Source organism: Mirounga angustirostris, unplaced genomic scaffold (genome assembly GCF_029215605.1).
Source record: "Mirounga angustirostris isolate CCGP_5_RB_7025 unplaced genomic scaffold, mMirAng1.0.hap1 SCAF_1, whole genome shotgun sequence".
NCBI lineage: Eukaryota > Metazoa > Chordata > Mammalia > Carnivora > Phocidae > Mirounga > Mirounga angustirostris.
The window spans coordinates 63,696,551-63,713,312 of NW_026991709.1; the positions used below are offsets into that span (position 1 = coordinate 63,696,551).

The window sequence follows — 16,762 nt, forward strand, 5'->3', positions numbered from 1 at the left end:
ATTGTACCTAACTTGTCTCAGTCAGGGCGGGCTACTATAACAAGACACCACAGGCTGGGTGGCTTAAACAACAGACATTTATTTTCTCACAGTTCTGGAGGCTGGAAGCCCAAGATCAGTATGCCAGCATGGTTGAGTTCCCCTGAGAGCTCTCTTGCTGGCTTGCAGATGGCTGTCTTCTCACTTTGTGCTCACATAGCCTTCCCTCTATGTGTGCTCAGAGAGAAAGAGAGAGAGAAATTTCTTCTCTCCCTCTTGTTATAAGGACACTAATCCCATCATTAGGGCCTTGCTCTCACAGCCTTATCCAAACCCAATTGCCTCCTAAAGGCTCCACCCCCAAATACCATCACATTAGGGGTTAAGGCTTCAACATGTGAATTTTGGAAGGACACAAGCATTCCATCCATAACACTACTGGATAATTCAGGACAATCTCCCATTTTAAAGTCAGCAGATGGGGCGCCTGGGTGGCTCAGTCGTTAAGCGTCTACCTTCGGCTCAGGTCATGATCCCAGGGTCCTGGGATCGAGCCCTGCATCCGGCTCCCTGCTCTGTGGGAAGCCTGCTTCTCCTTCTACCAGTCCCTCTGCTTCTGTTCCCTCTCTCGCTATGTCTCTCTGTCAAATAAATAAAATCTTTAAAATAAATAAATAAATAAAGCCAGCTGATTAGCAAACTTAATTCCACCTGCAAACTTAATTCCATTTACAACCTTAATTCCCCTTTGACATGTAACCTGACATTCACAGGTTCCAGGGATTGGGATGCAGACATATTTGAGGGATAATTACTCTGTCTACAGCCATGACCTCCAAAAAAAACCACAAAAAAACAAAAACAAAAAAAACTAGTAAATAGCTGGCAAGAGCTAGAAAATACTAGGGAGGTATGAATCTCCATTACTTCTGATGTTTCCTTCCCAGAAGGAACTCACTAGTTGTAATTACTGGCTTCTCTCTGCTCAGAAGACATAAGGTGATTTATCTGAGTGGTGAATTTGGGAAGAATAAACTGGTCATGTTTGGCTCAGAGCCTCCCTTCTTCCTTTTGGGGGCAAGGTGCTTATAGGAAGCAACCATTTCATTGCTCCTCTATGGACTGTGTCCCTGCTGGGGGCAGGTGCTGGGTGGAGGGTTGGGGGTGAGGTGTACCCTAAGCCTGGGCTTCCCTTCACAGGGTGGGGAGGGGTGAGTGGGGAAGCCTGCTAATTCTGTGGTTTAATATTAGTAAGCCCATTTGGCTAACAGATCTCAAACCAAATGTTCCCGTTTGGCTTCTATCAGTAATAAAGGTGATATTTTGGCCCCATCTCCCATGTCTTCTGTTTACTCCTTAACGTGGTCAGAATCTAGTTGAGAAAGAGGAATCCTTTTATTAACACTTTGTCATAGACCTCAAGAAGAAGCACTTAAGTCATGATGCTGTTTATTTCCCCAGGATGTCTCATTTCTCCACAAGTAACTGTTTTTTGAGAACAGAGCTTACATGGGAAACAGTGGAGTAGTATAGTGATGGAGTGTAGGTGCTGTATTAAGACTGCCTCAGTTCAAATGCTGGCCCCACCACTTAAATGTTGTATGATGCTTGGCAAGATACTTAACCTCTTGTGCCTCCATTTCCCACCTAGAAAACAACAATACTGGTTCCTACTTCTTAGAGGTTTTTTTGAGTAGTGAGATGAAAGAAGTAAAGCAACTTAGAACAGTGCCTAGTGCGTTGTATACATTTGATGCATGCTATTTATTATTATGTGTTATACATATCTGGATCCCCTATTTTATTTAGCAGAGGAATACACAAAAAATTTTTAAAATAAAATAGGGTTCTCTGCAGCAAGGACTATGTCTTATTCAGATTTGTATTCCCAGGAAAAGCACAGGGCCTAGCACAGAATAGAGCTTAAATCACATTTGCTGCATGAACAAATAAAACGAGAAAAGTTGAAAACTAAGGTAAGAGAATTGTTCTGCTACGTAACAATTTGCTTTGTTAAACCTAATGGCTAATACTAGGGCTTAATTTCTAGTGACAAATGCATTTTGTCCAATTTTGCATTGGAGACTGTATTCCAGGGATAATTCCAAATTTTTACTATCGCCTAATGCAATCCTGAGTCATTGCTGCCCTCTCGTGGAAGAAATCATATGGTGCACATAAAGGTCCTTAGCTAAGCGACTTGTTTAAAAATAACTTTTCTACTCATGTATTTCTTTCAAATACTTTTATACATTTTCAAAAACTGTTCCAAAATTTGCATTAATATTCTAGGTGACAAATTTGTTTGCATTCATCATCTAGTCTCTTTGGGAAATCAGTCATATCAAATACAATGTTTCACTTTTAAAAATCTGCACCAATTGTAATAAATAGCAAAATAAATAGACATGGGAAAATTGCAACTAAGAAAAGGTCACAAGTGGAGAATGCCGTTTAGAAGTACAGCAAGTCTCCAGGGTACTTCTGTTGTGCTATTACTTAAATATTTGTGGTTAATCCCTCTGGTTTCTAACCTGTTTTCAAGCCACTTTCAGACCACTAAAGTTCTGCACAAATTTCTGATTCACCTGGGGCATCATCTCTGAGCCTATAAAATGTGCAAAAGTTGGGAAAGAGAAAGTTGGTGGAATATACCAAAATGAAAAAGACACAATCTCTCTATGTAAAGAGAAAGTACATGGACACAAACACCACTAACTAAAAAAGAAAGCAAACCACTGTCAGAACACTATTCTATTGATGGCCCAAACTCAAAGACATGGGGGTAAAGGGAAGATTTGCTCTAGAAAGCCAGATGGTAAATGAACAGCCTCTTGAAGATGGATAAATCTTCAATAAAAATAAACAAAGGAAAAGTTACTTCCGAGTGAAAAAGTACAGATTGAATTTTGGGAAAGATGACTAGTCAGGTACGGCAACAGTGGCAAGTATATTCAGAAATAAAATCAGAAACAAAGGCTAGTTACAAATCATGGAGGCCTTGAATGCCACCCAGGAAATCTGGACTTCGATTTACCTGCTTTGAACAGTTATTGAAAATTTTGTGAGAGGTCACAGTAAGATCCACATTTGTACAAAGTAACATTGGCTGTAATTTGGAAGATAAATTGAAACAGAGAAATGCTATGGACTCTGAGAAACAAACTGAGGGTTCTAGAGGGGAGGGGGTGGGGGGATGGGTTAGCCTGGTGATGGGTATTAAGGAGGGCACGTACTGCATGGAGCACTGGGTGTTATGCACAAACAATGAATCATGGATCACTACATCAAAAACTAATGATGTAATGTATGGTGACTAACATAACATAATAAAATAAAATTAAAAAAAAAAAAGAGGGCGCCTGGGTGGCTCAGTTGGTTAAGCGACTGCCTTCGGCTCAGGTCATGATCCTGGAGTCCCTGGATCGAGTCCCGCGTCGGGCTCCCTGCTCGGCAGGGAGTCTGCTTCTCCCTCTGACCCTCCTCCCTCTCATGCTCTCTGTCTCTCATTCTCTCTGTCTCAAATAAATAAATAAAATCTTTAAAAAAAAAAAAAAAAGAAACAGAGAAATGCTAAAGTCAAGATCAGTTTGAAGGCCACTGCTATAGGGTCCAGGCAAGAGAATCTGAATGCCAGCTGTAATAACGGCAATAGAAGAAAAACACCAATGTGTTTCAGAAGAAAAACAAGTCATTCAACAGTGGATTGATGCAGGGTATGGGATAGGAGAGTATAATTAAATAAAAGAGGATAAAAAAATCTTTACCTCGAGTCTAGGCAGCTAAAGAGATGTTGAAGCCAATGAAACAGAGATCACAGAGGAGACAATTTGACATTCTCATTCTTTTCTACTTGCCACATGTGGTTAAAAGACAACGGTGTTCTAGTATCCACCACTTAGGTGTGTTATATTATCCTTTAAATAAGGGAAGAAAAGGGAGATCAAAAATATGTGAGTTCATAATCCAACTTATTTAAATTTTTAACAAGAATCTAAATCACGTAATGCCTCTTGCCATTGGGGTTTTCATTGGTAAAATAAAATGATGAAACCATGATGCATTTCTTTTTTTTTTTTTAAGATTTTATTTATTTATTTGAGAGAGAGAGAATGAGAGAGGGGAGGGTCAGAGGGAGAAGCAGACTCCCTGCCGAGCAGGGAGCCCGATGCGGGACTCGATCCAGGGACTCCAGGATCATGACCTGAGCCAAAGGCAGTCGCTTAACCAACTGAGCCACCCAGGTGCCCCCATGATGCATTTCTAAGGTCCATTTTAAGATTTAAATTTTATGATTCTTTAGTCCTAATTACCTTAATTAGGTAATCGAGAATATGATTTGAGTTGACGTCTAGTATGCATGTGATATTCCAGATAATCCTGAGCTTATAAAAGACAGGGAAACTGTCCACAAAGAGGTGAAAACATGTCATGGAAAGGTGGAAAGGCATGAGATAACAGAATTCTACAGAGGAAGAGAAGGGCTGAAGCCTGAGTGTCCCACCTGGTGGAATGGTACAACCACCCACCCAGTGCCCCAAGCCAGAAGAAACTTACATGTTAGCTTTGATTCCTTCTCCTCACTACCCATCATTCCAACTGGTAATACTTCCAATCCATCTGCTTCTCTCCATCCCCACCGTCATTTCTCTAACTCAGGTCACCATCCTCTCTTACACAAATAACTTAAATAACCTCTTTTAAAAAAAAATGTTACTTGGGTGCCTGGGTGGCTCAGTCGTTAAGTGTCTGCCTTCGGCTCAGGTCATGATCCAGGGTCCTGGGATCGAGTCCCACATCGGGCTCCCTGCTCAGCAGGAAGCCTGCTTCTCGCTCTCCCACTCCCCCTGCTTGTGTTCCTGCTCTCGCTATCTCTCTCTCTGTCAAATAAATAAATAAAATCTTTAAAAAAAAATAAATTAAAAAAAATAAAAAATAAAAAAAATGTTACTTTGTAAAAGTAATGGTACAAAATGTGTGGTACAAAAAAATACATGATACAAAATCTTAAAATTACCATGAGGTATACTATAAACATTTTCCTTTCACCCTTGACCCTCAGTGACACAGTTCCCTTAACAAAAGGAAACCAAGCTAACCAAAGTTTTGTGTGTCCTCCAAGATACATTTTAAACATATACAAGCAGCACATATATATTGGTTTTCCTTCCCCATTCTATTCATTCAGTACCTTGTTTTGCCACTACATAATACATTTGGGAGATGATCCCATATGAATATATAGAGAGCTCATTCTTTATAACAGCTGCAATGTATGGATATACCATATGTTATATATTCCAATATATATTATTGATATACTATATATATGTTACTCCCAACCTTTTGCTTACACAAACAATGTTGCAATGAATATATTTTCACTCACTTTCTCACAGTTGCAATTATACCTGTGGGCTTACTATAAGTTTATAATGTTTAATCCTCTATTTCTATGGATTAAATGATTCAGTGTTTACATTACTTTATTTCTATTTCCCTTCCACTTCTCTCCTCACTCCAACACCTAATTTTCATGGATTATAAGATTTCTTTTAGTATTTATCTTTAAAGTTTTAAATATATTTATACTTCTATTACTTCACTTATCAGCTTTAAGTAACTTCTGGCTTCCAAATAAAAAAGGTGCTTATGGTACATTCCATTTCTCATCTTTTATTTATTCTATCATTTCCACCTGTCCAAGTTTATAAAATAGATTCCATTCTAACCATAAACCCCACTTTCATTTCCATTTTGATTCTACATTTAATCATACTGGCACCCCACTCCACTCCTTCTGTCAGTTTCTCCACTCATCCAAGTTGTTCAAGCTTTCCTGTTAGAATCTTGATGAAATATCCGGGGCAACTGGGTGGCTCAGTTGGTTAAGCGTCTGCCTTCAGCTCAGGTTATGATCTCAGGGTCCTGGGATGGAGCCCCCTTGAGTCTGCTTCCCCCCTCCCGCTGCCCCTCTCCCTTGCTCATGTCCTTTCTCTCTCTCAAATAAATAAATAAAATCTTAAAAAAAAAAAAAGTATCTTGAAGAAATCCATATACTATAGATATTCATGGAAATTACCTTCTCTGGAGTTTTTCTTGTTCAATGATATCTGTTGTCTTTATAACGAGAATGATGATTTCACAGTGAATATATTCCTTGAATCCACATTTTCTTTTCTTGAGGAATTTTAGGCATCGTTCCACTGTTCTCTAGTATTGATTGTTGCTGTGCAGAAGTCTGAGGCATACTTCATCCCAGGAAAACTTGACACAGAACAGTCAGCACTGATATCATACTTTTTAAAGATATAAATGGTCCTTAAAGATTAATACTCCTGTGCAATGAGGCAAAAAGATCAGATTTCATACATGGAAATAAAAATGTTTTCCTGGGATGAAGTATGCCTTTTCCATAAATAGATCCAAGGCTTTGTTTCTAGGGAAAAATTCTTAAATTATACATTTAAAAATTGATCTGTTCCATTTAATCTGTACCCTCTGATGTATGTTGGATCTTCCTTACCTTTCCTATCAATTATTTTTTATATTTAATTTAATGTTATTATGTTATGTCAGTCACCATACAATACATCATTAGTTTTTGATGTAGTGATCTACATCAATTATTTCTGTTCCCAATTCTTTTACTTTTTTTATGGATTGTTCCATTTTTCTTGCTTTTCTTAATTCTACCTATCCTCCTTGTCTCCAAAGTGTTTTCAGTTATGTCTAGTCTCCTTTGGGCTAGTTTCAATGAGACTTTCATTTCTATAATACTTTATGTCTTCCCTGAGTTCATTACTCAATCCCTTCTGTGGTCTCAGTATATCTTCCTTGAGTCTTTGGAGCTCTCTGTTTTGAGTTTTAATTTATAGAGAGAATGCAAGATTGAAATTTGCTATTATTTTGTTTTATCCTTTAATTCATGACAACATGCTTGGTCAAAATTTATATCTGATCCATTATGACCATTTTCCTAATGAGAGTTTTCTTTCTCCACTTATTTTGCCTGTTTATTATTTCTATCTTCCTTTTTTGGAGGGTGGGGGATATATTTATAAGATCCCATGCTGATTCCTTTTTTAATTACTGCTCATATTTTAATGTGTTGAGTTCTTCCTGTGGTCACTATTGATAAGAGGTTTATAAGAGAAAGGAGCCAAGACCATGTTCTAGATTAGCAGAAATTCTTCCTGGTTCATAATGATGTTCCTTACAGTACAGGATTATGTGTGTAAATTTTCTTTGCTTTTAGTTCTTCTTAGTCAACAAAGATCAGTAGCTCTAGGGTGCCCCCAAATGCAGTATCTCTCTTACCAATAAAATCTCTCTTACCAATAAAATCCCTCTCCTCCACCCTATCTCACTTATAAAATAAAATAGAAAACCCAGATATGGCTTATCAGTGTGATTCTCCATTCACTCTTACTGGCTTGCTTCTCATTTTTCTGAACTACATCTAGGGATGCTCCCACTGGCACACTCCCATTTTTCCAAATAAGGAAATGTTTGGGGATTTCCGCCCCCCCCCCGAAAGTATAGCATCTCCTCTGGAGAACTTTTCCCTGCCAGTTTTGGCTGAAATATACAGATGCAAGCCATATCTTTCTCTATCTGTTCATACTCCTTTTAACCATAACTGCTCTCAGGAATCCTTTCTCATATATTGTGGTTCAGGGATATAGATCTCACCTAATTTTTTTTTTCAAAGATTGAATTTGCAATTCTATTTCTTGCTCTTCTTATCTTGCATTGATTTTTGAGAGAAGAGTGTAATGCCATCTTTCCTTGGCCATTTTATAAATGCAGTCTCTATAATAGCGTTTTATTAGTCTCCCCACCTCTGGTCAGTCTATTTTTCTTTACAACAAAAATGATCTAAAATGCAAATATGATGTCAGTACCTTGCAAGAAACCCTTTCATGACTCTGCATACTCTTTTATCATTTAAATTTCAGTGTAGTTAGCTTACAGTGTTATATTAGTTTCAGGTGTACAATATAGTGATTCAACTGTTCTATATATTACTCCATGCTCATCAAGATGAATGTACTCTTAATCCCCTTCACCTGTTTCATACATTTCGCCCCTTCCACCTCCCCTCCACTATCTCTTTGTTTTTTGGTTTGTCTCTCTTTTCCCCTTTGTTTTTTCCCCTTTGTTTCTTAAATTCCACATATGAGTGAAATCATATGGTATTTGTCTTTCCCTGACTGCCTTATTTTGCTTAGCATTATACTCTCTAGATCCATCCATGTTGCCACAAATGGCAAGATTTCATTCTTTTTGATGGCTGAATAATATTCCATTGTATGTATATACAACATCTTCTTTATCCATTCATCTGTCGATGGACATGGGCTCCTTCCATAATTTAGCTGTTGTAAATATTGCTGCAATAAACATAAGGGTGCACAGATCTTTTCAAATCAGTGTTTTCATATTCTTTGGGTAAATACCTAGTAGTGTGATTCCTGGATCATAGGGTAGTTCTATTTTTAATTTTTTGAGAAATCTCCATACTGTTTTCCACAGTGGCTGCACCAGTTTGCATTCCCACCAGCAGCACATGAGGGTTCCTTTTTCCCCACATGCTTGCCAGTGGGGAAAATGTTGTTCATTTTAGCCATTCTGACAGGTGTGAGGTGATATTTCATTGTGGCCTTAATTTGCATGTCCCTGATGATTAGTGATGTTGAGCATTTTCTCATGCATCTGTTGGCCATCCATATGTCTTCTTTGGAGAAATGTCTATTCATGTCTTCTGCCCAATTTAAATTGGATTAATTGTGGGGTTTTTGGTGTTGAGTTGTATAAATTCTTTATATATTTTGGATACATTAATCGGATATGTCGTTTACAACTATCTTCTCCCATTCCATTGCTAGTCTTTTAGTTTTGTTGGTTGTTCCCCGTTGTGCAGAAGCTTTTTATCTTGATGAAGTCCTAGTAGTTTATTTTTGCTTTTGTTTCCCTTGCCTCAGCAACATACCTAGAAAGATGTTGCTATGGCCAATGTCAGAGAAATTACTGCCTGTCTTCTCTTCTAGGCTTTTTATGGTTTCATGTCTCACATTTACTTCCTTAATCCACTTTGAGTTTATTTTTGTGTTTGGTGTAAGGAAGTTGTCTAGTTTCATTCTTTTGCATGTAGCTGTCCAGTTTTCCCAACACAATTTGTTGAAAAGACTTTTTCCCATTGCATATTCTTGCCTCCTTTATTAAAGATTGGTCATATAATTGTGGGTTTATTTCTGGGCTTTCAATTCTGTTCCATTGATCTATGTGTCTATTTTTGTGTCAGTACCATACTGTTTTGATTACTATAGCTCTGTAATATAACTTGAAATCTGGAATTGTAATACCTCCAGTTTTGCTTTTCTTTTTCAAGGTTGCTTTTGCTATTCAGGGATTGTTTATTCTAGTTCTGTGAAAAATGCTCTTCATATTTTGATAGGATGGCATTAAGTATGTAAGTTATTTTGGGTAGTATAGACATTTCAACAATATTTGTTCTTCCAATCCATGAGCATAGAATGTCTTTCCATTTCTTTGTGTCTTCTTTAATTTCTTTCATCAATGTTTTATAGTTTTCAGAGTACAGGTCTTTCACCTCTTTCATTAAGTATATTCCTAGGGATTTTATTTTTGGTGCAATTGTAAATGGGATTGTTTTCTTAATTTCTCTTTCTTCTGCTTCATTATTAGTGTATAGAAATGCAATGGATTTCTGTACATTGATTTTGTATCCTGTGACTTTACTGAATTCATGTATCAGATCTAGTAGTTATTTGGTGGAGTCTTTAGAGTTTTCTGTATATAGTATCATGTCATCTGCAAATAGTGAGTTTTGACTTCTTCCTTGCCAATTTGGATGCCTATTATTTCTTTTTGTTGTCTGACTACTGTAGCTGGGACTTCCAGTACTATGTTAGATAAAAGTGGTGGTAGTGGACATCCTTATATTGTTCCTGACCTTAAAGGAGAAGCTCTCAGTGTTTACCCATTGAGTATGATGTTAGCTGTGGGTTTTTCATATATGGTCTTTATTATATTGAGGTATGTTCCCTCTAAGCCTACTTTGTTGAGGGTTTTTATCATGAATGAATGTTGTACGTTGTCAAATGCTTTTTCTGCATCTATCGAAACGACTATATGGTTTCTATCCTTTCTCTTATATATACATCAACATGATGTATCATGTTGATTGATTTGTGAATACTGAACTACCCTTGGATCCCAGGAATAAATCCCACTTGATCATGGTGAACGATTTTTTTAATGTATTGTTGGATTCTGTTTGCCAGTGCATATGTATTTTAGAGAGGGAGGGGGGTGGAGGCAGAGGGAGAGGGAGAGAGAGAATCTTAAGCAAGCTCCACGTCCAGCGTGGAACATGATGTGGCCCTCAACCTCAGAACCCTGAGATCATGACCTGAGCCAAAATCAAGAATCAGACACTTACCTGACTGAGCCACCCAGGCACCCCTGTTTGCCAATATTTTGTTGAGGTTTTTTGTATCCATGTTCATCAGAGATATTGGTTCTCTCTCTCTCTCTCTCTCTTTTTTTTTTTTTTTGTGGTATCTTTATCTGGTTGGGTATCAGTGTAATGCTGGCCTCATAGAATGAATTTAGAAGTTTTCTTTCCTCTTCTATTTTTTGGAAAAGTTTGAGAAGAATGAGTATTAACTTTTCTTTAAATGTTTAGTAAAACTGTTGTTCAACATAGTACTGGAAGTCCTAGCCTCAGCAATCAAATAAAAAGAAATAAAAGGCATCCAAATTGGCAAGGAAGAAATCAAACTTTCACTCTTCACAGATAACATGATACTCTATGTAGAAAACCCAAAAGACTCCACCAAAAAATTGCTAGAACTAATACAGGAATTCAGCAAAATCGCAGGATATAAAATCAACATACAGAAATCTGTTGCATTTCTATACACCAATAATGAAGCAGCAGAAAGAGAAATCAAGGAATCAATCTCATTTACAATGGCATCAAAAACCGTAAGATACCCAGGAAAAAAATGAAACCAAACAGGTAAAAGATCTGTACTCTGAAAACTGTAGAACACTTATGAAAGAAATTGAAGACACAAAGAAATGGAAAAACATTCCATGCCCATGGATTGGAAGAGCAAATATTGTTAAAATGCCTATACTCCCCAAAGCAATCTACACATTCAATGAAATCCCTATCAAAATAACACCAACATTTTTCACAGAGCTAGAACAAACAATTCTAAAATTTGTATGGAACCAGAAAAGACTCTGAATAGCCCAAGTAATGTTGAAAAAGAAAAGCAGGGCACCTGGGTGGCTCAGTCAGTTGAGTGCCCTACTCTTGGTTTCGGCTCAGGTCATGATCTAAGGATTATGAGATTGAGCCCCACATTGGGCTCCCTGCTCAGCAGGGAGTCTGCTTGACATTCTTTCCCTCTGCCTCTCCCCCCATTCTCTCTCTCTCTCAAATAGTTCTTCTTTGATTGTTTCTTCTCTTGCTCTCTTCTCTCATGGTTTGCTAGCTTTCTTTAGTGATATACTTGGATTCCTTTCTCTTTATTTTTTGCATATCTATTACTGGTTTTTGATTTGCGGTTACCATTAGGTTTGTATGTGACATCTTCTGCATATAGCAGTCTATATTAACTTGATGGTCACTTAAGTTGGAGCACGTTCTTTACTCTTCATCCCTTTATGTTTTTGGTATACAGTATCATACTTTACATCTTTTGATTTTGTGAGTCATTTGATTTTTACAGATACACTTATTTTTACTGCTTTTGTGCATCCTACTTCTTATTCTTATTTAAGGCCTTTCCTTTGCACTCAAAGAGTCCTCTTTAACATTTCTTGTAGGGTTGGTTTAGTAGTCATGAACTCCTTTAGCTTTTGCTTGCCTAGGAAATGATCTCTCCTTTTATTCTGAATGATAGCCTTGCTGGATAGAGTATTCTTGGCTGCAGACCTTTTCCTTTCAGCACTTTGAATATATCATTCCACTCCCTTCTAACTTGTAAAATTTCTGCTAAGAAATCTGCTGACAGCCTTACGGGGTTTCCCTTGTATGTAATTGTCTTCTTTTCTCTTGCTCCTTTTAAAGTTCTCTCTTTATCACCACTTTTTGCCATTTTAATTACTATGTGTCTTGGTATGGACCTCTTTGGCTTGATTTTGTTGGAGGCCTCTTATATTTGGATATCTGTTTCCCTCCCCAGATTAAAAAGTTTTCAACTATTATTTCTTCAAATAAATTTTCTGCCACCTTTCCTCTCTCTCCTCCTGGGATCCCTATAATGCAAATGCTATTACGTTTGATGGAGTCACTGAGTTCCCTAACTGTATTCTCATTTTGCATAATTTTTTCTCTAACCTGCTCAGCTTGATTATTTCCATTATTCTGTCCTCCAAGTTTCTAAGTCATTCTTCAGCTTCCTCTAGCCTGCTATTTATGGATCTAGTGTATTTTAAATTTCATTTATTGTGTTCTTCATCTCTGATTGGTTCTTTTTTATGTTTTATATGTCTTTGTTAAGGGTCTCACTGAGGTTCTCCATTTTTCTCTCAAATCCAGTGAGTATCTTTATGATCATTACTTTACATTCTCTATCAGACTTCTTACTTACAACCATTTCACTTAGGTCTCTTGCTGTGGTTTTGTCCTTTCTTCCATTTGGGACATATTTCTGTCTCCTCATTTTGTCTAACTCTCTGTGTCTGTTACTCTGTTTTAGGGGTATCAGCTCTGTCTCTTGCTCTTGAAAGTAAAGGCCTTATGAAGAAGATGTCCTGTAATGCCCTGCAATGCAGTGTCCCCTGTTCACCAGAACCTGATGTTTCAGGGGTGTCTCCTATGTGTGTGGTGTGTGCCCAGCTGTTGTTTCTTGGCCACTTTTTCCTTCAGTCCAGTCATTTGCAGAGGTTCTCTTTGCCTCTTATGGACAGTGTTTGGTCCCTTGCCAGGGTGGCACATACAGTTTTAACAAGGTGAGCTCTGGTATGCTTGCAAAATGAGACCTGCCACCACCACCACCACTGGGACCAAGGCCACATAAAATGCATGTGTCAGGAGATACAGCGTTGGCAAGGTTTGCACTGGTCTTCTGGGGGAAGAGACCTGCAGTGCCCAGACTGAGGCAAACATGACCAGAAGGGGTGCATCTGAGGGGAGGGGGGTGGTATAAGCAAGTTAGGTAGTGAATGTCAGTGCCCCACTGGTGCCCATATGGCACTTGCCAGTTCCCTTGTTCCTGGAGAATTCCCTCCAGGACATGCTCTGAGATAGGTAAATAACTCTGCCTCCCATGTGCTCCAGGTGTTTTCAAGCTGTTGCTTCTACACTATATCTCCAAGAGCTGTTTGTTGTGCTGTTTATTTAAGGTTGAGGACTCAACTTCTTGTCACCCTCAGGGCTCTCCCAGAACTGAGCCCACTGATTTTTAAGATTCCAGGATTTAAGTACCACTGGTTGTAAGAAGTCATGAAATTCAGCCCCTCCAATTTCCAAGCCAAATGCTATGGGGATTCATATTCCCAGTGCAGGATCCCATGTGTGTTTCTCACCTTTTCCTAGGCCCGGGGCTCCCTCCCTGCAGCAGATGGCCACTTCTCCACCCTTCCTACCCTATTCTATGTGGTGTCTTCTCTACTTTAGTTGTGGAGTTTGTTCTGCCAGTCTTTGGGTCATTAATTACACTAATTTTAGTATTATCTAGTTATTTACACTAATGTGAGTATTATCTAGCTGCATCTGTGGGAAGAGGTGAGCTTAGGGTCCTCTTACTCCACTATCTTGGCCCCCCTCTCAACTCTGCATACTCTTGGCATAAAGACCAAACATCTCTCTGATCTGGCCCCTGTCTATCTCTCCTGTCTCATTTATTTTTCTCCAGCTCCCTCCTACTCAGTATTACAGCATAATAAATTTCATTTAGTTATTCAAACTCTCCATGATCTGTTCTGCCTCCAGGCATGCAACATGCTCTTCTCTCTGCCTGAAATATCTTCCTGACATTGACCACACCATTTACTTCTTAACTCTTTTTTTTTTTTAAAGATTTTATTTATTTGTTTGACAGAGAGAGAGATAGCGAGAGCAGGAACACAAGCAGGGGGGAGTGGGAGAGCGAGAAGCAGGCTTCCTGCCGAGCAGGGAGCCCGATGTGGGACTCAATCCCAGGACCCTGGGACCAACACCTGAGCCAAAGGCAGATGCTCAACGACTGAGCCACCCAGGCGCCCTACTTCTTAACTCTTAATAACCCTTCAGAATAATAATTCTTTCAGAATCATAATAATGAGTTACCTTTTTTATTGTGTACTATGGCACTATGCTAAGCACTCGATATTAACTCATTTATTTTCATTGAAAACCAATGAGATGAGTACTATTATTGTCCCTATTTTAAATATGAGAAAACTAAAAGTACTAAAGATGAAGAAATTTGTCTAAGGTGACAGAACTAGTAGATGTTGCACCTGCAGCTAGACTCTAGCACTCCAAAGGTCCTACAATAGCAAACTGACTATACACTACACTACTTCTATGTCACTGCTCCTCTCCCTTCAACTTTGATTCAAGTGTCTCACTTATATGCACCAATACCTATTTGTACTTCTCCTGTCATGGCTCTTAACACATTGTATTATAGTTGCTTCTTTTCTTATCAGAAATCCTTTCTAGAATATGAGATTCTTCAGGTTAAAAACTATCTGTCTTGTTTCCTTTTGTATCCCCCTTGCCTGACACATAGCAAGTGCTCAAAAAATATATATTATTGAAATTTAAAAAATATTTTTTCCCAGGATCGAGAAATGGGAGAGTATAAGAAGAGGTCAGTATCATAAAAAGCCCTTCTTTCAGCTAGGTCATCAGAGATAATAACTATGAATAGTTTTAAAATTTAGTATTAAGTAACTCACCACTATTAGAAAAGTAGTCCCACCAGGGCAAAAGTCCCACCAGAGACATCTCCTCTTCTTATCTGAGAGAGGGGAGGAAAAGAAGAAGAAAAGATTCTATGTTTTGATAACATGATAATAAACAAACCCCATATTTTAAAATTAAAAAATAATCGCTTTTAATAAGACATCTTTGGATACATGATTTGAGTACGAAATATTAGGGTGGGAACCATTTCATTAGACTACTTAGTCACACACAAACATTAAAAAAAAAAAAGGTTTATCTGAAGCTAACCCAGTTTAGATTTACATGAGATCACCTAATGGGATGGGAGCACCATGCAGGAGCTCTGACCTTGCTTCTCTCCTGTTTTACTCCTTGTAGTAAGTCATCTGCATCAGTTTCAACAAGTTATCAGAATAGTAGCACACTCAACCAATCTTTCTTAGTAAATTATGGCTTCTCTGCCGTAATCAGTAAGGAGTTAAAACACTTAGCCTCATGCTTAAAGAACAAGAAATTCCCAGCTCTTTGCAGATTAAGAAACCAGATACATTGACTCTCTTCACTAAGAAGATGGCATTGACTGGTTTTCATCAATAGATCTAAATCTTTGAGATCTAGGATTAGACAATGTTTTTTTAAACAAGACAACAAAAGCACAGGCCACGGAAGATCATTAAAATTTAATACTTCTGTATGTCAAAGGATACCATCAGGGAAGTAAAAAGACAACACACAGCATGGGAGAATATATTTGTAAATCATATATTCCATGTGGAATTTATATCTAGAATATATAAAGAATTCTTACAACTCAGTAATAGATAAGCAACCCAGTTTAAAATGGGCAAAGACTCTGAAGAGACATTTCTCCAAAGCAAATACACAAATGACCAATAAACACAAAAAGTTGTTCAACATCAGTAGCCAATCAGGGCAATGAAAGTGAAATCCACAAAGATATACCACTTCATACCCACTAATAAGGCTGAAATAATAAATACATAATAATAAGTGTTGATGAGGATGTGGAGGAATTGGAAAACTCATATACTGCTGGTGGGAACGTAAAATTGTGCAGCAATTTTGGAAAAGAGTTTTGGTGGTCCTCAAAAGATTACACAGAGTTATCATATGACCCAGTAATTCCACACCAGGTATATAGCAAATAGAAATTAAAATATACGTACACATAAAAACCTGTACATGAATGTTCATAGCTGCATTATTCATAATAGCCAAAAAGTAGAAACAATGTGAATGCCCATCAACTGAAGAATGGATAAACAACATGTGGTATATCCAAATAATAAAAATCATTTGACACTAAAAAGAAAATGAAATACTGATACATGCCACAATGTTGGTAAACTTTGCAAACATTATATTAAGTGAAAGACATAGGTTATATTTTTTTTATTCCATCTTTGTGAAATGTCCCAAATAAGCAAATCCACAGATACCAAAAATAGAATGGTGATTACCAGGTTTGGGGTTGAAGTGGGGCGGAATGGGGAATGATTGTTAATGTGTATAGGATTTCTTTTTAGAGTGTTAAAATACTCCAAAATTAGATTGTGGTGTGGTTGCAAAACTGTGAATATACAAAAAAACCACTTAATATGCACTGAATTAATCTCATAGTATGTGAAATACATGTTAATAAAACTATTTTTTAAAAATACATAATTAATTATGTTTAAAACACTTAGCCTTGGGGTGCCTTGGTGTCCCGGTCAGCTAAGTGTCCAACTCCTGGTTTTGGCTCAGGTTGTGATGATCTCAGGGTCGTGGGATCAAGCCCCACGTCAGGCTCCGTACTCAGCACAGAGACTGCCTAAATTTTGCTCTATCTGCCTCTGCCCT

At 37.9% G+C, this 16,762-nt stretch overlaps 1 protein-coding gene across 1 annotated transcript in view; it reads right to left on the bottom strand.

The window, feature by feature from the left end:
- Window positions 1–16,762, bottom strand: part of IGSF11 (immunoglobulin superfamily member 11) — a 206,243-nt gene that overhangs the window by 179,050 nt on the left and 10,431 nt on the right. Inside the window, exon 2 of the mRNA XM_064593545.1 lies at window positions 14,911–14,972. Coding sequence (XP_064449615.1) covers window positions 14,911–14,959 — 49 coding nt within the window. The 5' untranslated portion in view covers window positions 14,960–14,972. The remainder of the gene's footprint in view (window positions 1–14,910; window positions 14,973–16,762) is intronic.